This window comes from Eriocheir sinensis, unplaced genomic scaffold (genome assembly GCF_024679095.1).
Source record: "Eriocheir sinensis breed Jianghai 21 unplaced genomic scaffold, ASM2467909v1 Scaffold593, whole genome shotgun sequence".
In the NCBI taxonomy this organism is placed as follows: domain Eukaryota; kingdom Metazoa; phylum Arthropoda; class Malacostraca; order Decapoda; family Varunidae; genus Eriocheir; species Eriocheir sinensis.
Genome location: NW_026111935.1, coordinates 237,501 through 262,136, shown reverse-complemented (window position 1 = coordinate 262,136; position 24,636 = coordinate 237,501). Strand labels below are relative to the sequence as shown.

Below are 24,636 nucleotides of genomic sequence, written 5' to 3'. Positions count from 1 at the left end.
GCAACAACAAGACCATCATCGTTTCTTCCCTCAACTGCAGTTCCTGCTACGAAAAGAGGGGGTTTACTGGACGCCTACATGGATTATACCCGCACAGTAATCTCTACCGCGAAAGAAGCCCGATCTATCAACTGAACAGGTGTCGCTGGGAAGATCGTGGTATTCCCGGTAGTCTGCATATTCGCTATCCTCCGAGTGAAAATCTCCCTTCTGTGGCGTGTATCCTAACCCAGTATGCTCCTGGCCGCGAACTGGAAAATAACCCTATAAACCAAGGATATCTTCAGACGTCAAGAGATCAAAATTTCATTCGTGGGGTAAAGGAAGACAGTTATGATAACCGCCTCCGCTGGTTTAAAGAGTCCATCACAAAACTGGTAGAATGGGTGATTAAAAGCAACATTACAAGTGTCGTCTTCCCCTACAATATTGCAAGCGCTGGAATTCTTTACGTGTTGTGGAAAGTTGACTACCAACCGCATCTCCAAGAGGCTGCGGCTGAACTCCAACTGCATAATATATCGTGCGTCATCCTGGACAGATGGTGGACCTGCGATGAGCCTGAAACAAAATTAACTCTATCTGTGTCTCCCGAGCGAAACAGGAAGAGGAAACTGGTGGATACAGAGGACGATGCTGTGGCTGACGAATGGAAAAGAAAACGGACGGTGCTGTAGTCGACGTGGATCCTGAATAACTATAGCTCCAGACAATTTCCCAATAATTATGTACATCACTAAATGTAAAATATGTCAATAAATAACAATGTAATGATGTTTAGTATGATTTACCTTCAATATGTAATTGGCATCTCGTCATGTCTACCTCTATATAATGAAATAATTATAATATTTTGCTAGTGTCTTGCTTGCTCTAAATGGAGTCACATCATATATATGTTACCAGCATTGCGGATGGGGAAATTTACCCCAATTCCAGCACTAGCTTTACTAATAATATACAAACTCTAACATTAGACAAGGACGTGGAATATGAAGTCGGTCTACTGAACGTGTTGCTTCCCCGTCGGTATTACATTGTTAAACCGGGTGAACCAGAGTGTAGTATACACCTTGAATGTGGTATAAGACCAACGCCAGATTCAGAAGCTATTGAAAGACGCACACTGTCAAAGGCTATTAATGATAATATCTTGTATAATGCCACTGGGTATTTGCTGATGTGTGTTAACGGTATAATAACGACATTGATAAAGGAGATGGTCGATGGATACAACTACCATTTACTAGCGTATTCTAGAGAGGTTCTTGCATTTAGCTCCGCAAATGATCATTTAACTTTGTTCTGCTACAATGGTTATCATCCACAAGTTGTATTTATTAAGGTTTCCTTTGATGCGCGACTGGCCCAGGTTCTCGGTTTTGTCCCCAACTTAGGTTATGCTGTGTTTTCTTCCTTGGGTACATGAAAACAAAAAAACCCCGTTCTTGTTCCGCTACATGGTCATGCCCCTCTGTTGAGAAATGGTGACGTACAGTGTGTTCTCATTTACACTGACCTTGTCAATCCCTCTAGGTATGCAGGGAAAAATGTAAATATTCTTGATGCCTTTTCGCTCTCTGGAGGTCTAACAAAAGGCGTGCATCCAACTATATATAAGTCCCTTAAATCCAAAGTAATTGATTCGATTTCTATTAAACTCACAGATCAAAAGGTCGTCCTATGCATTTCGAAGAAGGATACCCTGTTACATGTTTACTTCATATCCGATCGCGTTGAATCTTTGAGTACATTTTGCTGTATTAATAGGAATGTTGTCCATTTGAAAGACAGTCTCCTCGCCGCCGCCATGCGGGTTACATTCATCCTCCTTCCGTAGCAGAATAGCATACCCTGTTTTCGAATGGCAAACAGATATCATCCCGAGGGAGTGGTATTGATGATATAGTCACACTTTCTTATGAACCAAGCTATCACAGAGGCGGGGTTTATTCTCGGTTTTAGCTGGACTCGCTAAAAGAGCTTTCCTTTCCTAGTGAAAAATGTCATTGTGCCTTCAGCTCGAACATTTGGAAACAACGTTCTAGATGATATTTCACAGGGAAGCAACTTGAGAAGCTCTATAAAAAGCATGGAATTAATTCCTTAAAGCAAGCTGCAATGAAATTGACTAGAGGAAGCGGGAAAAAGAAAGTCAAGCGAGTCGGGAGGAAAAGGTGTTATAAAAGGACATCTTTACCGAGTTGTAATCATTGTTGAACTAAGAGCAGTATGGCGAGCATCACCAGCGCGGTTGGTGTCGGAACCCGCGTTCTCCCCTGGGGCAATATGCCGCCGGTGTCAGTGAATTGTTTCCCCCTAACAAAATGAGATTATTGGAAACAACGATTGCCTCCGTTATGATGCTGATGTTTTACCTACTAACCTCGGATTCAATATGAAATTATCCGATAGATATATAGAATTTCTCATTCCTGGAACACTTGGCAGTTTTATTGATTTGGGGAAATTGGTGTTGCACACCTCTTTACGCTTAACTAAGCCAGACAATACTACTCCTCTCGAAGACGTTCAACACGTTGAATTTGCAAATAATACCGCGCACAGCCTATTCAAATCAGTGCAATGTTTTTGGGAGATGTAGCTGTTGACAATAATGTACTTTATGGGTACACGTCATACGTTAAAATGCTGAATACTTTGTCGCCCAACAAATTGAATACAATTGGAGCCAATGCTAATATTACCATCCCAGAGAACGGTTTTATTTCCAAAGTAACAGCAGAATACTTTGACAATGCCAGCGCGCAACACAAGACCATTATGAAGCGGGTTAAGACTCACGGTATACAACTCTGTACCCCGCTTCTTCTGGATATAAGTTCTTTAGACAGTTACTTGCTCGATGGTATTTCGATTAGACTCAGAATGGAACTATCTAGTAATGCATGGCTGCTAAATTCTCCAACTGGCGATAACATTCGTCTGCATATAGATTCAGCCAAGCTGCTTTATACGCGACTGTTTCCTTATCCTAATGCACTTCATGCTTTGAACGCGTCTCTCGCCACAGGAATCTTTGTAAATCGACATTTACCAAAACCCTCTTGAAAACCTATGTGCTAGCCAAAGACCAAACCTCAGGAACGTATGATCAACCGTGGGGTGATGTTATTCCGGAAAAACTCTCGCTTATTATAACGAGCATGGAAGCTCATTCTGGCGACTATACGCTAAATCCATTGTATTTGAGCCATGGCGATATAAGTCAAATAAGCTTAAGTGTTAATGGTAGAACCATGTATAATATTCCTAGTAAATTCCCTCATGACTATGCTGAGCTCTACCATCGTACTTTGGATGCACTTGGTTTTCACAAAGACCATTTAATCGGAAAGGATATTTTCGGCAAGGGGGCAATGATTTGCACATTTGATTTGCGTGCTGAAAACTTGAATGATAATTTGCCCGTTGAAATGAATGGGGGGCTTAGACTTAGCTTGAATCTAAGCAAGGGAGAAAACGAGAACCGTCTGTTGATACTGTTTGGCGAAACAGTGGGTATAATAACAGTTAATTCTGAAAGACGGCTGCAGTGTGATGTGCGCGCTTGAAGCGGCTGTGCGATGAACAACATGGAGATTGAAAGAGGATTGAGGGGGCACATTGGAAAGCAAGCCTTGTTTTTAGGCGTGTTATTGGCAGACGAGGTAAACTCTATACCTCGATATAGAAAACCTATAGTGTGCATCGTCAATACGCTACCAAGTTATTCTAAAAGAGAAATGGGACACTGGATTTGTCTCTACTATGAACCGGGCATGGCAGTGTTCCTAGATAGTTATGCTCTCGATCCAAAATTATACTCTGATCATTTCAAATATATTGATTACCCAGGGCTCAGTATGTATAAAATGAATTTCGACTTCAAAGCACGAGAAGCTATGTTTGCTGGGATTATTCCATGTACTTTTCATACAATTTTTAGCACTTGTGTTTAAGATAAAATCTTTAAAAAATATGTATGGAGTTTTCCAAGACCGAATATTCGAGGAATGATGAACACGTGATGCGATTCGCTTACAGCAAGTTTATAATGCCCGTATGTCATCAAACATTTAACACGTGTTCATAAAAAGTAAGTATTGACTTATTGATTTTTTCATAATGAATTGTATTACATTCCATGAAGCATAAGTAATTTTCTAGTTCCTTTATCGGGGGGTGGGGTGGTTGTATACCATGCTTAAATCAGAGGTCTGGCTCCACTCACAGGTCCTCACCCGTCACCGCCACTACCCCGTGCAGCCCCCCCCCCGCCCGCCCGAGCAATCCTGTCGCATCTTGCCGCCGCACCTCTCGCTACCGCCGCCGCCGCCGCCGCCGCCGCCCGCCTGATTTGGCGGGCAGTCTTTTATGCATGAGCCGGATCGAAACATAAAAGCGTTTTATTCATGTTTCCACAAATCGAATAAATTTTAAGACAATTATTGTGTTTTTTTCATCCGTTTTTGATAAAGGTCATATAAACAAGTCAAACAAACTCAATGTTTATTGGAATTTGGTCAAATTATGATTCCAGATTCATCATGTGCAATTTTATAATATCAAAGGCTCCAACATTAGTCCTATATACAGAATATATTTACATATATTTTATATTTAACATAACATTAGCAGGCAAATTCTTACACTATAAACAGTATATACAACATTCACACCAGTCCCTATCTTATAAACAACTACAATTTATTCTGAAAAGTCTGTATCTACTAGCATATATTCAAGGGGGGATGATGAGAGCATTTGATTTATTTCTTCCTGTTCCGCGGCTTGCATTAACATGTCATCATCCGCCTCTACCCGTTTTATCAAGGAAAATATTGCTCGACCAGCACATCCCGTTCTCCCCACAATTCATAGGTTTCTTCTTCTAGTTCTCCCATTTCACCGATCTCTTGCCCACCCATTACCTCGGCTAGTCTCGCTTCTGTTATGTCTCTTTCATCGCCTTCCTCCAAATTTTCTTCGTTTGACAGTGTCATGATCTGGGCTACCTCCTCCTCCTGCTCTTCCTCCTCTATCCCTATAGAATTATCAGGATGACCGTAAGATCGCGACTCCAAGGTGCTAATGTAGTATCTTTTGTCCTCAACTACAGATATCCCTCTCTTGGGATATTTTAATGTAATCATTCGTCCATTTCGCACTGTTAAACACTGATAGTACAATGTAAAAGTTTGCTTCTGGAATAGGGCGTCTTTGTATCGCTGATGAGCAATTTTCTTCTTTATGAACTTTGGAACGCCCTTAGCTGAACTCAACCGGTCACCGTCTGCCAAGAGGATGGAGTAGCATTTTGGTTTTACACCTACAAATTCTGAGATGGTTCTTTACCCAACTTCAGACTTGAGAAATCCAAGCTTTCCTTTGTTGTCTGTGCTGTACAAGGAATGCGAGGGCTAAAGTTACTTGTGTCTATATAGCTTTTGAAGGGTTCCTGCGAGTACTCTGTTAATAGATCAGGAGTTTCAATTTCTGTTATTAAGGAATCAGTGTCGCAATACACTAGTTTCGCCCGATCCCCGTAATGAGCCTTCAACACATTGTAATAGAAATCATATAGTCGCAGCTTGGACAGCTCTAGGATGTAGTAGCCAATGTAGTTTGGATGATTCACCCGTGAATATTTCCTATGGCGAGTTACAACTACATGGCCATCATTGAGAGGTACAACGCGTTTAAAGTAAGGACTTCGGGCCAGCTTCAAAAACTTTTCGCGGTTGGTGACAATATCTATGTCTTCACTATATTTGGCCACGTTCATAAGGAATCGACCAAAAATGCTGTTTGAAATACACTTGATTGCATTTTTCTTGATAGGGCAAGTAGCACTTTTGCGGGCTTCTATGTTATCCTGAATGAAGTCCGCAAGAAAGTGCTTTTGCTTAAACGTATAAATAGCATGCACTTTTTAACAACCAGGCCTAGTTGAATAAGTAGTTTAAGGAGGGGGCAGAGCAAACAGCATATTCTCCTGAGCAGCATGTGTTCCAATCAGTTTTATGTTCTTACACGGTGCTGGACGGTTTTCTTCTTCATACCATTCGCGTGTGACTGACGATATATCTCTGTTGGTGATATTGTGTCTTCTGATGATCAGTGGGAGGTCATCCGTTTTCTCAACGACTTCACGTGAGACAGCCTCAGTATCGCACAGAATGAGATATCCAAAATCGCCATCGGTTGCTTGATTGACCAAGCCCCCGCTCAAAAACGACTGCATTTCTGTCTCATCTAGTTTTCTCATATCCCCACATGGCAACTTCTCTTGCATTACAGTGGGATAAAGACTGTTGAAGTCAAGATATGAAAGGAAAGTGCTTCTATCATGTTTTGGATTAAACTGAGGGTTCGTGTAGATGTTATTGGCGCGTACAAAACGACGCACAACACTTGTGTAGCCCCCACGCACATTTGTTTGAATGCAATGATATATGTCTGGGCTACTAAGCACCTCTAATTCCTGCTGTGTTTTTAGCAGAAAGGAGTCATAGGCAAATCCTGGCAGGCTAACATAATTTACAATATCCAACCTCCACTGGGTTTTCAAAATACCTCTCCACTCTAGGAAGACATCACATAGAAGACCAACATCCACTTTTACATAAAGCAACAAATAGTCCTTCAGGCTCTGACACCCAGCTACTTTCCAAACATTCTGAGCATGTTTATAATCACTTTCGGAAAGTTCTGCTTCTTGAAGCGAATTGAAAAAATCTTCGCGGGATGGAAGACGTGTCTCAGAAAGTCGTTCCATCGAATCCATATAGTCATAACAAAACACCTGCTTTCCCTTGATCAATAATGGCAACGCAGGTGCTGGCACATCTTTCAACATCTGTTGTGTGCATATGGGTTCGTTCCCATTACTGATGAATTGGTTCGCTAAAGCCGCGAGTGAACCAGACATAAAGGCATACGAGTCAATAAATCTCAAGTCATTTATGATGACTTCATGGTATTTGTGAACTGAACGTTTTGGTCTTAGTTTGATTTTCAAGTCAGGTATCGTTAATTCACGCAGGATTAACGACATGTCGTAATTAGCATTATGTGCAATGAGAGTGAGCTGCAATTTGTGATTTTTCATTTGGAGGTTGCATCTATTACAATAAGCTCAATGTAATTGTTTCCTGATTTTCATGGTCATGATGTTTTACTCCTTTACCTTTTAAAAAACCCTGTTTGCAGAGAAGACAGTGAGTTTGCTCATTGTGACGTGTCGTATCTTCATCGGTCATGTTGATTTTATTGTAGCCTTTAGAAAATTTCAACTTTTTCCAGGCACACTGCATTGTATGAATAAAATGGTTTACAGCATTACTTCCACAATAGGATCCGCTTTGTACTGTTTCTCCGTTTCTATTCACTATAATGTAAGCATACGCTATGGCAAAGTGATGTCTCTTTACACATCCAGACACATTCGAAGAAGGCTGTACGAGAATACTCTCAAAGTCATAGAATGCTAAATAAGATGGCTCATATGCCTTAGCATGATTAATAAATTTCACAGTAGAACCCGCGGGTGGGAATCTTAGTCTTGTGATCATCGTTGGGCAAATTAGCACATGTTCAGCAAGCGTTGCCTTGTTCTCACAGGCGCACAGGCAGATATCGCAAAACATTTTTTTCCCGCGACGTTGGCAGGTAAACAGGTTCATGTATGCGTCAAAGTCTTGGATAAGAGCTAGGTGTCTGTTCCCCAACAACAGACAATGAACAACTTCTTGATCTTTGAGCCCCTTTCTGACTAGAGTTAGTTCGCCTTTTTTGTCTTCAACGTTGTCTAGACAGTAAACGCGAATACTTATGTTGTTTAATCTTTCAAGCCGACCGAGGTCTTCCCAGGATACCGGGGTTGGAATGTTACCCGTATTAATAGAGGCCAAGCAAGCATTCTCCCATTGCCTGCCCGATGGAACTACATTTCTTGACTTTAGATAGCGATAAGCTGTTAGAACTTGGAAAACACAGTCCGTGGGTCCCGAAGGGTTGAGAACTTGTGTTTTCCCTGGAACACCCTTAGGATAGGGCACATACTCTCCAATACTATTGTGCAGCATTATAAGAGAGAAGGAAAATTTTACGCTAACTATTTCATCTAACGTAAATCCACTGCCCTCTTCGTCCGACATGTCATGTTCAAACCGATTAACAAAATATTCGGATAGTTCACGTACATATGAATCCATATCGCCATAGCTAATTACCTGCATATGACTTCTCATATACATATCTCTATATTGAACTCCACCGTCGGGGTCTTCTCTGACTAAGCGCAGATGCATGTCAACGTACACTTTAAAAGAAGGAGGTCTAACCTGCTGGCAGCCTTGGAATACAGACTCTACTGCCTCGCGAAGACGGCCAGTGTTGTTGTTGAAATATGATGCAATGTCGCCGTTGTCTGCTGGTGGGACGGGCACGTCGATCGTTGTTAAGGCCCCGTTGAAATGTTGGCTTATTTCACCTGGTGTTGGTGAGGTGTTGTTGTCAGCCGTCCCGGGTTATAACCGCTGGGTCCTGGCTGTGGAGAACTGTTTGGATGGGAGAATCCCTCACGACGGGCTTGCTTTTCCTGCAGGTGTCTGAAGAAAGGTAAAATAATATTAGAGAGAAATAGTGAAATTACAATTTTTTCCTTAGAACAGACGTGTGCGCAATAAAAACGTAGAAACTTACCGTTTGTTCCTGTATTCGCTTGTTTTCGTTTTCGTCCACTACCGATCGTTGAAGGAGGGCCAATGGCTGAGCCTACCAGACCCGCCTTCTTCGGAGATAGTCCTTAAGGAATACAGAAACACAAATGAAATTTTTTGAACCCCTCTATCCCGCACATATTTTACTGTGACACTTAAAATACAATATGGAAAATGTGTCTCTTGTAAAACACATTTTAACAATATTGCATTTCAGAAGATATTAGGTTTTGACCTACCTTTGGTTTGACTGGCTTCGTCGCTGAGACCCGTGGAGAACAACTTCCAATATCGCTGGGGTCTGGTTGAGAGAAACCGACATCTGATCGATCAGAGCTAGTCGACGACGTCTCTTCTGAAAAAAGATAGAAAGACTAAAGTCGATATTGCCCATGCTGCCCAGCTCTCTACCTCCCTCCCGTCATCCACATCTGCTACTGTTTTTATGACAATCATATAAAGTAACGCAAACATTTAAGTACTTACCATTGTTTCTAGTAGATATATCTTTCGATCCAGTCCCAAGGCCCTCTGGAAGGCAGGCCGCCCTATGAGCTACGAGTGCGGACAACGGGAAGTAATTATTACACCATGAACATTTGATACAGGGGTGTACAGGGGTCCTCATTTTTACGGGAAACAAGAACAGGAGACCTCTTGACCCGAGACCACCTTGAGAGCCTGTGAAGTGCTTGTTGGCTTGACGTACATAAATACACCTCGTCATTGTGTGTTGGTTTGTTCATGCGTGTGTGTGTGTGTGTGTGTGTGTGTGTGTGTGTGTGTGTGTGTTCCTCAGGTCAGTCCTTAATGACCCGAGGTTTATTGTAATGACTTGAATCATTAAGGCTTCCGAAGACCAGAAGGCGTGGCCTCAGATACATGGAGATGTCATCGAAACATTTTTTTCCGTGATTTTTATCTCACATGAACAGATGTGTGTGTGTGTGTGTGTGTGTGTGTGTGTGTGTGTGTGTGTGTGTGTGTGTGTGTGTGCGTGTGTGTGTGTGTGTGTGTGTGTGTGTGTGTGTGTGTGTGTGTGTGTGTGTGTGTGTGTGTGTGTGTGTGTGTGTGTGTGTGTATGCATGTGCGTGTGCGCGCAAGCATGTGTGTTCCTCGGGTCAGTCCTTAATAACCTGAGGTTTATTGTAATGACTTGAATCATTAAGACTTCAATAGGCGTGGCCTCAGATACATGGAGATGTCATCGATCCATTTTTTCCGCGATTTTATCTCGTAAGACCAGATGTGTGAGCGTGTGTGTGTGTGTGTGTGTGTGTGTGTGTGTGTGTGTGTGTGTGTGTGTGTGTGTGTGTGTGTGTGTGTGTGTGTGTGTGTGTGTGTGTGTGTGCGCGTCAGTGGGAAGGAGGGAAAGATAAGACGCCGGAAACAGGTGCGCGGGGCACATTCCAGCCTGGTCATTAACCTAATGTCTTTAACCTTTTTCCGTGATTGTAATCAATCTTGGGGTCACTCGAGATCTCGATCTTAACTTGTGTGTGTGTGTGTGTGTGTGTGTGTGTGTGTGTGTGTGTGTGTGTGTGTGTGTGTGTGTGCGCGTGAGTGTGTGTATGTGTGCGTGAGCGTGTGTGCGTGTGTGTGTGTGTGTGTGTGTGTGTGTGTGTGTGTGTGTGTGTGTGTGTGCGTATGGGAAGAAAGATAAGTCACCGGGAACAGGTGCGCGTGACGTATTCCAGCCTGGTCATTAACCTAATGTCTTTAACCTTTTCTGTGATTATAATCTTGTGGTCACCGGGAACAGGTGCGCGTGACGTATTCAGCCTGGTCATTAACCTAATGTCTTTAACCTTTTCTGTGATTATAATCTTGTGGTCACTCAGCTCGCGATTTTATCTTAACTCTTCAAGTACCCACCCTCTCGCTTCCGTACGCAAGTCCGAGAGGGGTGAGGGGGTGAAAGGTAAAATAGATGTGGGTAGGGGGGGTCTAGATACCCCTCTTCCGTAACCCCCCATAAATTACCCCACTCCGTAACCCCCGCTCACCCCCAACCCCACTTCAGTCCCCGCAAATTACCCCCACTCCCGTAACCCCCCCGCTCACCCCCTCAACCCCCACTTCCAGTCCCCCCCGCTGAGGCAACCCCCACTTCCGTACATTTGTTACTACTCAACTCACAAGGCGCCAGCTACAAGCATCTCCCAAGTCGCCACCTACGTGCAACTCACAAGGCGCCAGCTACAAGCATCTCCCAAGTCGCCACCTACGTGCAACTCACAAGGCGCCAGCTACAAGCATCTCACAAGTCGCCACCTACGTGCAACTCACAAGGCGCCAGCTACAAGCATCTCCCAAGTCGCCACCTACGTGCAACTCACACGGCGCCAGCTACAAGCATCTCCCAAGTCGCCACCTTCGTGCAACTCACATGGCGCCAGCTACAAGCATCTCACAAGTCGCCACCTACGTGCAACTCACACGGCGCCAGCTACAAGCATCTCACAAGTCGCCACCTACGTGCAAATCACAAGGCGCCATCTACAAGCCTCGAGCACACCAGCTATAAGCAACTCTACAGGCGTCCAGCCTACAAGCCTCGAGCACACCAGCTACAAGCCTACAGGCTCTACAGCCTACAAGCCTCGAGCACACCAGCTTCAAGCTACTCTACAGGCGTCAAGCCTACAAGCCCCGAGCACACCCACAGGCCTACGCAGCCGATAGCGAGGGCCACAATCTACAAGCCGCTCCCCCGCTTCAAGCCAGCACTGCTACGTACCCTGCAAGCCACTCCACGATACGGCAGAGGTATTCACACCTGCAACGAGGAGGCACGCCCCGCTGACCTTGGGACACCCCGCATGCCCCTCGCTCCACAGCTGGCGGCACCACCGCCGCTGCCGGGAGCATCGGCCCAAACCTCTTCCGGCAAACAGTCAGCAAGGGTACCCGCGGACATCTCCCGGTGACTGCAAGCTGTTCCCACTACCGTCTCTTGCAAGGCGTCTTCTCAAGAGGTTACACACCCAAGTCGTCTTGTCTGCCACCGCCGCCCATCTCTTCCTATAACAAGGACGACGCGGCCATCATACGTCTGGCGGCTGTGTACCAGCTCCCAGCCGCACCGCGGCCGCTCATTTGCTGGGTCAGCAGTTTTCAACCTCCATTGCAGGTCCTCCGATGTCAGCCCATCCCTCACCTCTCACCGCCGCTGTGGCCGCGGAGGTTTCCTGACGCGCCTACAACGACTGCACGTCACCCAGGGCATCACAGGCCGTCGCCCTCTCCACTACATCTGCTGATTAATCTTGGTATTTGTGGATATTCCATTCTTGTCCAAATTTGCCGACTCGGCTCATTTTCATTATTATCCGTGCAGAGGCACGATTTTTTTTTATTTCTGTGTTCCTAACACTGTTCTTCAGTCATAATTGTGAGAGTAACGTTCATTCGCATACGATATTGATTCTTTCTTATTGTTTGCTAGCGAGTCTATTGAGTATAGTGTGAGTTCCCTGATCAAATTTAATCTTCATCAGTGTGCCCTGCCTCCGTTTTCTTTTCACCGCTCGAGAGAAAACGTGAGCTTCAATGGTATACTCACTTAACATACCACTTTGTTTATATATTTATTCTGTCTATATATACCCATATCATTAGGGCATTCCATTATAACCTTAACTTCTATTACGTCTAAACAGGCACCTTGCTATCCATTCTTTCTTGCCTTTTTAGGGTTTCAACGCAAACTATTCATTCATACACGTTCCGTTTATTGGTTCATATTTACAGCTATCAACATATGCTCCTATTTTGTAAATGATTTACACCTTTAACCAGTTGGCTCGTCCTTCAAGTGAAGAGGGACTGGAACACGATACCACAACCGGTGATTTTACTAAGGTAATCTTATGTTCAGGCACTCATTATTTATCAATTACAGGCCGCAGAATTCGTTCACCCCCGGGTTCGTCTGCATACTTACAACCCACTCAAGGTTCAAGGACACCCTCACCAGCATCCCCTCGCACCAGCCGCAGTATTACAGGCTCAAAGTAAGGTCTCTCTCACCTGTAGTTTTTGCAAGCAATCAGGACATTCTGAACATTCTTGTTTCGCGAAACGTAGGGAATCAACACATTCAAGACGGGGCTCAGATAGGAGGTCAGGAGGTTACAGGGGCGGGCATCATTCATCACACAGGAACCCTAGGCCAAACCATCAGCGGAAGGCTGCCTTTTGCCATATCCACGGGAATTGTTTTCATGATTCAGACAGTTGTTCTGCAGTACAAAAGGCCAAGGAGGAACAGAAGTACAAGTCCTCAGCGGACAGTAAACCACACTCCTCTTCTCGGAATAAAAAGACATGACCTCGTGACAGCCCCGAGGCGTACATCCAAGTGTCCCTTAAGGAAAATACTAATTGGGAGCAACTTGACTCCGTCATTGCCGCCTTGGGACGGACAAGCATAATTGCCCTCCCTTGCAAGGTGGGCAACACTTCACTCACCTTAGCGGTTGACACAGGTGCCACAGTCAATGTCATATCCGACTCCGCTTACAGGTCACTGACACGACAAGCGAGTGGGGAAAATTGGCCGCTCCAAGAGAACGACCTGAATGTGGTAGGCGTGACGGGCACCACTTTGGGTATCCTTGGGCGAGTACCACTAACAGTCAGCTTACATGAAAAAGTATGTCCCTTTCGAGATTTCTTTTATGTCTCTAGCAGGTTTGCTTTACCTGTGGATGGGATCTTAGGATTGAACGCCATGAAAGACCTGCACATCGCCATAAACCCTGTAAGCAACGCGATCGTGTATCAAGGCCGACGCATACAGGGGATGGTCAATCCATCGCCTCTGTCAACTGTAATCTCACCCTCAGAGGTGGAAAATGACCAACCCACCACAGACTCAGGGCTGCCACCGCCCAAGTGTCCCTCTTACGGTCAAACCACACGAAACCATTGCAGACTTGTGGCGGACAGTAACGGCAGTCGTAGAAGGTCCTCATATAGTTCCGGATCGTGCTGCAAAACCTGTTAAAATCCGTTTGCCTAACGCCCTCCGGCGGGCAGTGATGTGTATCGACGGAGTTCCTCACGTACACCGCGTGACGTGGAGGTAACTCTTGCAACAGTCAAGGAGGGAGGTTTTGCAGAGGCTTTGGTAATAAACACGTCTGGATCCCTGTATCCTTAAAACACGGTGTTCGATTATGCCAGTGTCTAGTGTGTGAGAAATGTCGCCCCGGAACCAGCTGAATACCCTTCAGCCCAAGTCTCAGGCATAACCTCGGCGTGTCAGGCTTCTCCCGAACAAGACACAGCTAATTTAGAGGCATTCTTAAAAGTTGCACACTATTCCGAAATTAAGCCAACCTTAGTCCAGCTTCTGGAACATTATCGGGGGGCGCTTGCTCTACCAGGCGAGCCGCTTGGAGTTACGCAGTGTGCTGAACACCACATTAAGTTAAAAATACAAATCCTGTATATATCAATGCGTACAAGCTCCCCACAGTCAGAGGGGGTGGTGCAACAACTTATCTCTGAAATGTTAGAACAAGGTGTCATCAAAGAATCGAATTCCCCGTGGAATTCGCCCTTGTTCCTGGTTCCAAAGAATGACGGCTCTTATCGTCCTGTGATTGATTTCCGGCGTGTGAACACCGCGACCGTGGATGATCATTTTCCGCTTCCCGTTCTTAGAGATCTTCTGATGTGTCTCGGTAGAGGAAATAAAGTCTTTACGAGTCTTGATCTGGTCAGTGGCTACTGGCAACTGCCCATATTTGAGTCACGTGAAATAACGGCTTTCAGCACGCCTCATGGCCACTATGAGTGGACGAGGATGCCGTTCGGGCTCAAAGGAGCTCCCTTGACCTTCCAAAGGACAATGAACAGTATTTTTGGTGACTTGCTGGGCAACTCTGTCTATGTGTATTTAGACGACATCATCATAGCAAGTAAAGACGTGCATGCACACATGGAAACGCTAAAAGCAGTCCTACACAGACTTCAAGAGGTCGGATTAAAGCTCAAAATCACCAAATGTGAGTTTTTAAAGCCTCGGATCAAGTTCTTGGGGCATGTCGTGGACGAATTCGGCATCCACACAGTGGACGACAAAATAAAGGCTATTGCCGAGTTCCCTCAGCCAACGTCTGCGGACAAGGTACGGTCTTTCTTGGGTGTCGCGGGTTATTACAGGCCTTTCATTAAGGACTTCGCAGCTCGCGCGAGTCCCCTAACCCATCTTTTAAAGAAAGACGTACCATTTCAGTGGCTCCCAGCTCAACAAACGAGTTTTGAGGATTTAAAGAAAGCGCTTACACGGGCTCCGGTCCTTGTCTTTCCGGATTTCAAGGACCCCTTTCAGCTTTGTACCGACGCTTCGGCTAGTGGAGTAGGAGCCGCGCTGATGCAAACAGATATGTCCGGCAAAAGCATGTGATAGCGTTCGCCAGTCGCCCTGACAGCTCCGGAAAAGAACTATTCTGTTACCCACCTAGAGGCTCTTGCCATTGTGTGGGCTCTGAAGCATTTTCGTGACATTGTGATGGGGTACAAAATTGTGGTGTTTACGGACCACGCGGCCATAACTGATCTTTTCAAGGGAAAAAACCTACACGGTCGTCTGGCAAGATGGTTCTTAACGATCCAAGCATACAATCCGGAGATAAAATACATCACCGGGAAAACAAATGTGGTCGCAGATGCCTTATCTCGGAATGTTCCGATAGGCGCGATTACCACCCAGAGGTCATCCACAACTTCACTTCACCTGAGCTACACACTGCTCAGCGTGACCACCCTGTGTGGAAGAGGTTAATTTACGCCCTCGAGTCGGGAGACGAATCAAACCTTCCTGAATTGCCAGTTTCCTTTTCACAATTCTTCCTATCAGAGGACAACCTCCTTTGTAGGTCATGGCCAACCAAACCGGTACCTATAGACCAACTGGTCATCCCAGACATATACGTCCCCGTGACGCTTAAGCTGGTCCATAACACACCCATTGCGGGTCACCCAGGAAGAGACAAGACGCTATCTGTCACCAGACGAAAATTCTACTGGCCCACATTACGGGTTGATGTTTTTCCATGTCGCACATTGCGTCGTTTGTGCTAAGCACAAGGAGTCCGTAAAAGGGCCAGCACCTATGTTGCAATACACAGTACCAGAGGCGCCATGGGATGTTGTTAATATAGACTTACTACAGCTCCCCCAGAGCCAACATGGCTCGCGCTACTTATTGGTGTGCGTCGACCAGTTCTCTAGGTTTCTTGTTCTAGCGCCTCTCAAGGACAAGACAGCCACACGCGTGGCCCATGCCCTCGTGACTCACGTGTTGTGTCCACATTCGTCTCCTCGAATTCTTTTGAGTGACAATGGCACCGAGTTTAGGAACTCAGTATTGAGCGAAATATGCGCTCAGTTTAACATCACGCAATCCTTCATCACAGCTTACCACCCAGCTGCTAATGGGTTGGCGGAGAGGGCTAATAGGAAAATCTTACAGGTCCTCAGGCCTATCGTGAACGATCTCCACGATAATTGGGAGGATTGGCTATCGCATATAGCCGCTTCCATAAATACGTCGGTAAACGACTCTACGGGGAAGTCTCCCTACTACATCTTATATGGGGTGGAGAAACGTCTTCCGTACGACTTCCTAACAACCCCACAGCAACCTCTCTACAACATTGATAGGTACGCACAACAGCTGATGCATATGTTTTCCAAGATACACTCAGAAGTTAGGTGTACGTTAAAAGCTACGAAGGTTGAAATGATGTCAAAACAACACAAACAGGCCGTCCCGGTGAATTTCAAGGAGGGTGACACAGTCATGATTAAGCAAGCGGAAAGGAGTTCGAAACTGGGGGCTAAATTTGTGGGTCCTTACCGAGTTGTTCGGAATGTCAGGGGTAATCGGTTCGAGGTTCTCGAGTCGAATAGTGGAGTCAGTATAGAAGTTCACAGTGATCGTCTGAAAGTAATTCCCTCACCTTTGGACCTTGATATTGGTACTTCCCCCTCAGAGTCAAATGTTCAACAAGATAATCCCAACACCCATAGCTATAACTTGAGACCACGGGTTTAATTACTTCATTCCCACCACTTGCAGATCATGATGTTGCGTTTTCTGACCATCTTGTTGTCCCTTGGCTCCCTGCTTGCAACAACACCCATCCACCTGAAGCCTGGTGCCCTCACGGCACACATAGGAGAGGTCTTCCTCATAGAAGATGTGCTCCTCGTAAAATATCCTTATACTTCCTTGACCAACAGCACGGACATAATCAGGATAGTCTCAGAAAAACTCCTCGGCATGGCAGACGCCATCCGGGCTACCAAGACTAGGGAATCAAAGGCACCTTCTAGTACCAACTCTCTGACTCTTTTTCAACTACTGGAGGATAGGATTCTGTTCTTACGGGGAAAAGTTGATGAGGTAAACATGGATTATAGTTTTCACTCCGTTCACTCTCGGGTAAGGGGTTGCTCAACATCGTGGGGTCCGCCTCAAAGTTCCTTTTCGGTACGGCTACCGACGAGGACGTTCGCGATTTGCGGGACCACTACGCTCATGTACTTTCCTTTGCTGCTAGAAATCGCAGGGTGATCAACGCCAATTGTAGAAAACTTGCGCAATTGCATACTAACATTGACGAACTGCTAGAGCAGACAAATAAGATGGTAGAGGTTATCAACATAGTTGTCAAACAGATCGACCAGGTGAATCAGTTTCTCCTCCTAGATCAGGCCTTGCATGTATTGGAAAACGTCATTAACTCCGTCGCAACGGCTAATCAGCAGGTTATTAGCAACATGGTTGATGCAGCGCACGGTAGAGTCACACCTGCCTTGTTCCCTCTACACGATTTGAGAACGACTGTCCAGATCGGGTATCAAAATTATAGCCTGACGCCTTTATTCACCCCGGACATGAGTCAATATTTTTACCCCTTGATTGAGTCCAGCCTCACCCATGATGCCATAATCATTCATGTTCCCTTTCAGACGGCGGACGTGTTTGAGGCACACGAAATTGTCCCGTTCCCTTTTTCAGCTAAGGACAGTGTGTTAGCCCTGGACACGTCCCCGTCTCTTGTTCTAATCGCGAAGGATTTCGCTCTGTATTCAACGGTAGCTTCTCCCTCTTGCAGTATTGCAAGGAGACGGTCTTCGGGCGATTCTATTGCTCTGCGTCTCTTTGCCTTCCTTCCAGTTCGGGAGGGTATGCGAGATCGCCCTCACCCGCGTGAACGCGTCTGACGCTCTTTCCCTGTGCCCTTACAAGCAGCTAACACCAACGCCTGTTTTCCATAAGAACTTTCAGGGTCTGCATTATTTTTATTTCCCTCAGTCCTTCTATGTATCGGTCATCTGCCCGGAGGGTACCACTTATCAACGGGTTACTGGTCACTATGCCATAGCGGAAGCATGCTATATCCGCTCCACTAACATAACAACGTACCCGTCCCGGATTCGTCTGGTTTTCACGGCCAATATTTCCCATCGAGTGTTTCCTCTACGGTCTCTCGATGACATTCATTTCTCCAGCATCTCGTATGTGACTAATTCCCTTAATTCATTGTCTTTCGCGAACAAAACAGAGTTTGCGGAAACCCTGGAGGAAACGCTGCCTGATTATTTGCATCTCCCCTACCTGTACCCTGGATTTTTTGTACCAATGTTTCTGATGTTCGTCAGTCTCGTCGTCATGTGCTGCCTTATTAGGAGAAACTCTGTCCTGCACGATTATTTGGTTGTGCAGACACGGCGACTGGATGCCGGGAAGCCACTGGCAAGGTAGTTTTTCCTTTTCTCAGACAAGTCAGGGGACAGAAACCTGGCTGCTCCTATACTTAACATTGTACTGTGTTTCACTACTGTATTTTTTTTTTAGGAGCTATATCAACGTTTCATTGTCTGTAGCTATGCCAGTTGATAGTTTCTTATACATGTGTCCTTATATTTATCTTTTGAGAGGTTTCTTATGTTTCATGTCACACACGTTGTGGTTTCCCTCTCCCTATTTTATATTATAATTCCACATCTGTTCTTACATAGCCAGTGTTTTAATATAACTGTATCATAGGCAGTCTGCTTGACAAACTCCCACTATGTATGTTCATGGTACCTAGACTGCTATTTCGATTTTTATATATCGCGAGGTCGCGATCACTGGTAGGTGACCGAGCAGTGTTATAGTAGGATATCAATGTATTATTATTATTTAATATCACCACGAATTAGGCATACAATTGTCAATGGAAAAACCCCACGACAGATAGATCACGCCACCTTATAGGAATGTCGTCCGTCAGTGTTTACCGTCTCAGTTTTGTATACTTAGCACTCCGATGGTGCGTGGAGGTCACCTTGACATACGTGACCAATTGTAACCATTATTTTCCAACCTGTAACTCGCCACTCCTTCACGAGAGTCCGACTGACACACAACGACAGTCGCTCTCGCTCCGTCGCTTCTTGTACATAAAGGCTACGAATATAATTCGCCTTAAGGAAGCTGAAGTCTTAATCAACACCCTTTAAACGCCCCCCGACAAGCCCGTTACATTTGGTTGGCAGCGGTCACCCCGCGCCTGTGCCTTCGCTACCTCGTTCTCCTCCAAGCCACGAGAACTCACCAACAACTCCGGGGACAGGCGTACAAGGGAAGAAGGAGTCAACGCACCTGCCGTCCGCGGCAACGCACCAGCCGTCCGCGGCACCGCACCTGCCGTCCGCGGCAACGCACCAGCCGTCCGCGGCATCTCACAAGGCGCCCACCTACGTGCAACTCACAAGGCGCCAGCTACAAGCATCTCCCAAGTCGCCTCCTACGTGCAACTCACAAGGCGCCAGCTACAAGCATCTCCCAAGTCGCCACCTACGTGCAACTCACAAGGCGCCAGCTACAAGCATCTCCCAAGTCGCCACCTACGTGCAACTCACAAGGCGCCAGCTACAAGCATCTCACAAGTCGCCACCTACGTGCAACTCACAAGGCGCCAGCTACAAGCATCTCCCAAGTCGCCACCTACGTGCAACTCACACGGCGCCAGCTACAAGCATCTCCCAAGTCGCCACCTTCGTGCAACTCACATGGCGCCAGCTACAAGCATCTCACAAGTCGCCACCTACGTGCAACTCACACGGCGCCAGCTACAAGCATCTCACAAGTCGCCACCTACGTGCAAATCACAAGGCGCCATCTACAAGCCTCGAGCACACCAGCTATAAGCAACTCTACAGGCGTCCAGCCTACAAGCCTCGAGCACACCAGCTACAAGCCTACAGGCTCTACAGCCTACAAGCCTCGAGCACACCAGCTTCAAGCTACTCTACAGGCGTCAAGCCTACAAGCCCCGAGCACACCCACAGGCCTACGCAGCCGATAGCGAGGCCACAATCTACAAGCCGCTCCCCGCTTCAAGCCAGCACTGCTACGTACCCTGCAAGCCACTCCACGATACGGCAGAGGTATTCACACCTGCAACGAGGAGGCACGCCCGCTGACCTTGGGACACCCCGCATGCCCCTCGCTCCACAGCTGGCGGCACCACCGCCGCTGCCGGGAGCATCGGCCCAAACCTCTTCCGGCAAACAGTCAGCAAGGGTACCCGCGGACATCTCCCGGTGACTGCAAGCTGTTCCCTACCGTCTCTTGCAAGGCGTCTTCTCAAGAGGTTACACACCCAAGTCGTCTTGTCTGCCACCGCCGCCCATCTCTTCCTATAACAAGGACGACGCGGCCATCATACGTCTGGCGGCTGTGTACCAGCTCCCAGCCGCGCACCGCGGCCGCTCATTTTGCTGGGTCAGCAGTTTTTCAACCTCCATTGCGAGTCCTCCGATGTCAGCCCATCCCTCACCTCTCACCGCCGCTGTGGCCGCGGCCGAGGTTTCCTGACGCGCCTACAACGACTGCACGTCACCCAGGGCATCACAGGCCGTCGCCCTCTCCACTACATCTGCTGATTAATCTTGGTATTTGTGGATATTCCATTCTTGTCCAAATTTGCCGACTCGGCTCATTTTCATTATTATCCGTGCAGAGGCACGATTTTTTTTTATTTCTGTGTTCCTAACACTGTTCTTCAGTCATAATTGTGAGAGTAACGTAACTAAAATCTACATAAATTACCTACGGCTATACTGTTTCCCTCATCTAACTGCTTTGTAATGTGTTCTAAGAACTGTAGTAAGTTTGTGAGACACGACCTACCTCATCTAAACCCATGCTGAGAGTCCCTAATTAGTCTATACTGATCTAAATGCTCCCAAATACTACCCTCAATAATTTTCTCCAGAATCTTACACACACACACACACACACTGTATACTAGTCAAACTGACTGGCCTATAATTACTAACATCCTCTTTCCTACCTTTCTTAAAAATGGGTGTAACATTAGCTAACTTCCAGTCCTGAGGTATCTCTACGTAGGAGCAAGTCTCAAAACAACGGTTTATCTGCCACACCCGTTCATGCCGGATAAACCAAGGACTACTGTAATGATGTACTTTTTTCATAGACGTTAATGTTAACATTCAATACATTCTTGCTGGATTAACGGTATCAACGTTAACATTTACATTAACAATATAACGATGTTAAGATTATGATTAACGAAGCCCACCACTGATCATTGGCACCTTCCTTATAGACACAAGTCTATTTTTCTGTCAAAGAAAGTACATGAAATATTTCAGACGATAAACTGATGATTCCCGTCAGCTTAACGCCAGTACTTTCCACTCTGTTGTGCTATAAGGAAGTACCATTGTAAAAGTCACACGAATTTTGAACTGGAAACTTTACACGGGAATTTTCGGGAATACTCAGGAATTTTCATTAAATTAGAGAATTAAACAAAATTGTCCTTTTTTATTTTATTTTTACTTATTTTTATTTATTTTTCAAGTTCAGTTTTAGGGGACAGTTGTTGAATGTCCCGCTGGTGGCACAGGGGCATGATTTTTGAAGTGGCGCCTATTGAGGCTCATGTGGCTGGTGAGAGGCACACTGATCCCGCGGTGAGTCTGAGCTGATGCGATCAGGACAGGACTGGCTCTGGAAACTGGAGTCACTGGACACGATCAGTAGAGATGATTCATGCACAGTGCTGTGCTAACTAAGGTTCAAGACTGTTTTATCCACACTTTATGAAGATTGTATTGCCTGTTTAATTACAGTATTATCCACTGCCTGCTTGACACACACACACACACACACACACACACACACACACACACACACACACACACACACACACACACCTCCAGTGTGTTCCTGCTGTAGTGCCTCCCTCACTCTGCCTCTCTGTTTCAGGGTGACAACCCCGAGGAGTGTCCAGTGTGCCTGACAGGCTTTGATGACTTAGTACAGCGGCCACGCACTCTGCCCTGTGGCCACACAGTCTGTACAGTGTGCACAGATAAGCTGAAGGAGCAGGGCCGTGTTACCTGTCCGGAGTGCCGCGTCACCCATGCCGTGCCCGAGGGCGGGCAGTTCCCTGTCAGCTATACAATTGAGGCCTTCATAAGAAGGCTGAGAGACGGCAAGGCGGCGGAGGCCTCGCCGCCACCCAGTGCCGGGAAGGGGAAAGGGGCAGCAGGATCAGCTGGCAAGAAGGGAGCAGCGGGTCTCTCCAAGAAAATGCGTTCCTTTCTGCAGGAACAGGAGGCCACAGTTGTGGCCGCCATCACCGCCTGCCAGGAGGCTCAGTCCCAGCTGGACCAGTATGAGGCCACCCTGACTGGCTGGGTCGAGCGGCAGCAGCAGCTGGAGGACAGCCTCCAGGGACTGATGGACCAGAGCAGGTGTTCCAGGGAGCTCCTGCAGCAGGAAAAGTTCCGTGTGGCACCGAAGAGGAAGGAGGCGAAGAAGAAGGAGCAGGAGCTGCAGGCTGTGCGGGAGAAGTTGCGCACTCGTGCAACAGAGCAAGAGGCATTCAAGATGGTGGGTGAGGTGATCCACATCACCAGTGAGGCGGAGCAGGTGTTGGAGGAGTGCCAGCAGTGTTTCCCTGACGCCGGCATCCTCACCACCGCCAGGAAGGTGAGTGTGCTGCACCTGTGCCCTGGGCCCTCAGCCACGCGAGTAAACACACCAGGCAACACACAGGGGGCATACACAGTGGTGCACACAAGGGGTATGCACAAGAGTACACACAGGGGGCATGCACAAGGGTACACGCTGGGAGCACACCCGGAGCGGACCTTGTGCCCCGCGCCCTCACCCGTCTTCTTCTCCTCCCTCTTGGCGCCGCTCGCTCGTTTTAGTTGCGTTGCTGGTTCGCCGGAAGGGTGTGTCTTCCGGTGATGACTGGCCGGAACTTACAACGTTCCGGTGCTGATCCTTGCTGATTTAGCGTCAACCCAGCTTCTGTTCTCACGACCATAAGCGTCTACGTGTCCACTAACATCCTGTGGCGACACTGAGCTTGTGTTTCGACACATGCATTCATATGTACATGATAATATACACATTACAAGCATATACAGGGGTAGACACTGGTGGCATACACAGGGGTACACACAGGGGACATATACAGGGGTACACACAGGGGGCATATACAGGGGAACACATAGGGGGCATACACAGGGGTACAGACAGGGGGCATAGAAAGCGGCATACAGGGGCGAGGGTGTGAGCTTCTTCCCTAACCCGGTGTTGTTGTTTCAGGTGAGAGAGGCATCTAGTGCAGCCCTAGAGGCCGCCCAGGCTGTCCAGGCGGCTCTGGAAACTGTTTCTACAGAAGAACCTAGGCCCCAGTCAGTCCCAAAAGAACCCAAGCCCCAGTCAGTCCCAGAAGAACCCAGGCCCCAGTCAGTCCCAAAAGAACCCAGGCCCCAGTCAGACCCAGAAGAGCCCAGTTCCCAGTCAGACCCAGACCTCACCATCATGGAAAAAGTGCAGTTCATCTTAGAGCCACCAAACTTGAAGGTCAGAACCCCCCCCCCGAGTGTCACTCTTGTTACAGCGAGTCCCTGGCACACGTCACTGCAGTGCTTACCTTACCTCAACACAGCACTGCAGTCACCTTACCTTGTCACTGTGTGATTGCTGTGTTTGCCTTACCTCAACACAGCACCAGTGGTCACCTTGTCATGGCATAATTGGTGTTTCTGTTAGTGCCTCAGTGAGTTACCAGTGGTCACCTTGTCATGGCATAATTGGTGTTTCTGTTGGTGCCTCAGTGAGTTACCAGTGGTCACCTTGTCATGGCATAATTGGTGTTTCTGTTAGTGTCTCAGTGAGTTACCAGTGGTCACCTTGTCATGGCATAATTGGTGTTTCTGTTAGTGCCTCAGTGAGTTACCAGTGGTCACCTTGTCATGGCATAATTGGTGTTTCTGTTGGTGCCTCAGTGAGTTTTGAGTTCAGCTTCATAAGCAAAGCTCTCTTAAGGAGTCAGCAGCTTTCTTTACACACTCTTGTTTCCTGCCGGCCAAGGCAGCAGCCTGACGTGGTCTTCTTGCTCTTAATTCCCTTCCCTCCACCGGGGACCTTTGCAGGCCGAGGACTTCCGCAGTCTGACACAGCGCACCAGGAGCCTGCTGCAGGCTGGCCGGGTGTTTGCTGTGCACCAGGTGCAAGGTCAGCGCCGACGACACGCAAGAATAAGCCTCGAAGCCGGCCGGCCGTGCCTCCATGCCCTGGCGGACCATCCCCTGACAGTGTGGGCGGCAACCCTGCAGGTGAGCTGGAGCAGTGACATCTCAAGTAATGGACGGCGGACTCTTTTGATTTTGCGGCGTCCTTGTCATTAACCCGCGAATTTTGGAAAATCAACCGCTTTGGTGCAAATCGCCATAGCTTCCTTATTTCTGGGGCTACAGAAATGATTTTGGTATCAATCGACGGCAAAATGAAAGGGCTATAGTTTTTAATACGCGACCGGGCTCCAAAACTGAATCAAAATGG

General features: G+C 47.0%; 1 protein-coding gene across 28 annotated transcripts in view; it reads left to right on the top strand.

The window, feature by feature from the left end:
- Positions 1 to 24,636, top strand: part of LOC126993259 (uncharacterized) — a 40,322-nt gene that overhangs the window by 9,723 nt on the left and 5,963 nt on the right. For all 28 annotated transcript variants that reach the window (XR_007747570.1, XR_007747567.1, XR_007747565.1 and 25 more), the window contains 3 exons: positions 22,039 to 22,767; positions 23,395 to 23,655; positions 24,228 to 24,410. Coding sequence is in view for 22 of the 28 variants with exons in the window: in XM_050852203.1 (XP_050708160.1) it covers positions 22,039 to 22,767; positions 23,395 to 23,655; positions 24,228 to 24,410 (1,173 nt within the window). In the remaining 6 variants the exon portion in view is untranslated. The remainder of the gene's footprint in view (positions 1 to 22,038; positions 22,768 to 23,394; positions 23,656 to 24,227; positions 24,411 to 24,636) is intronic.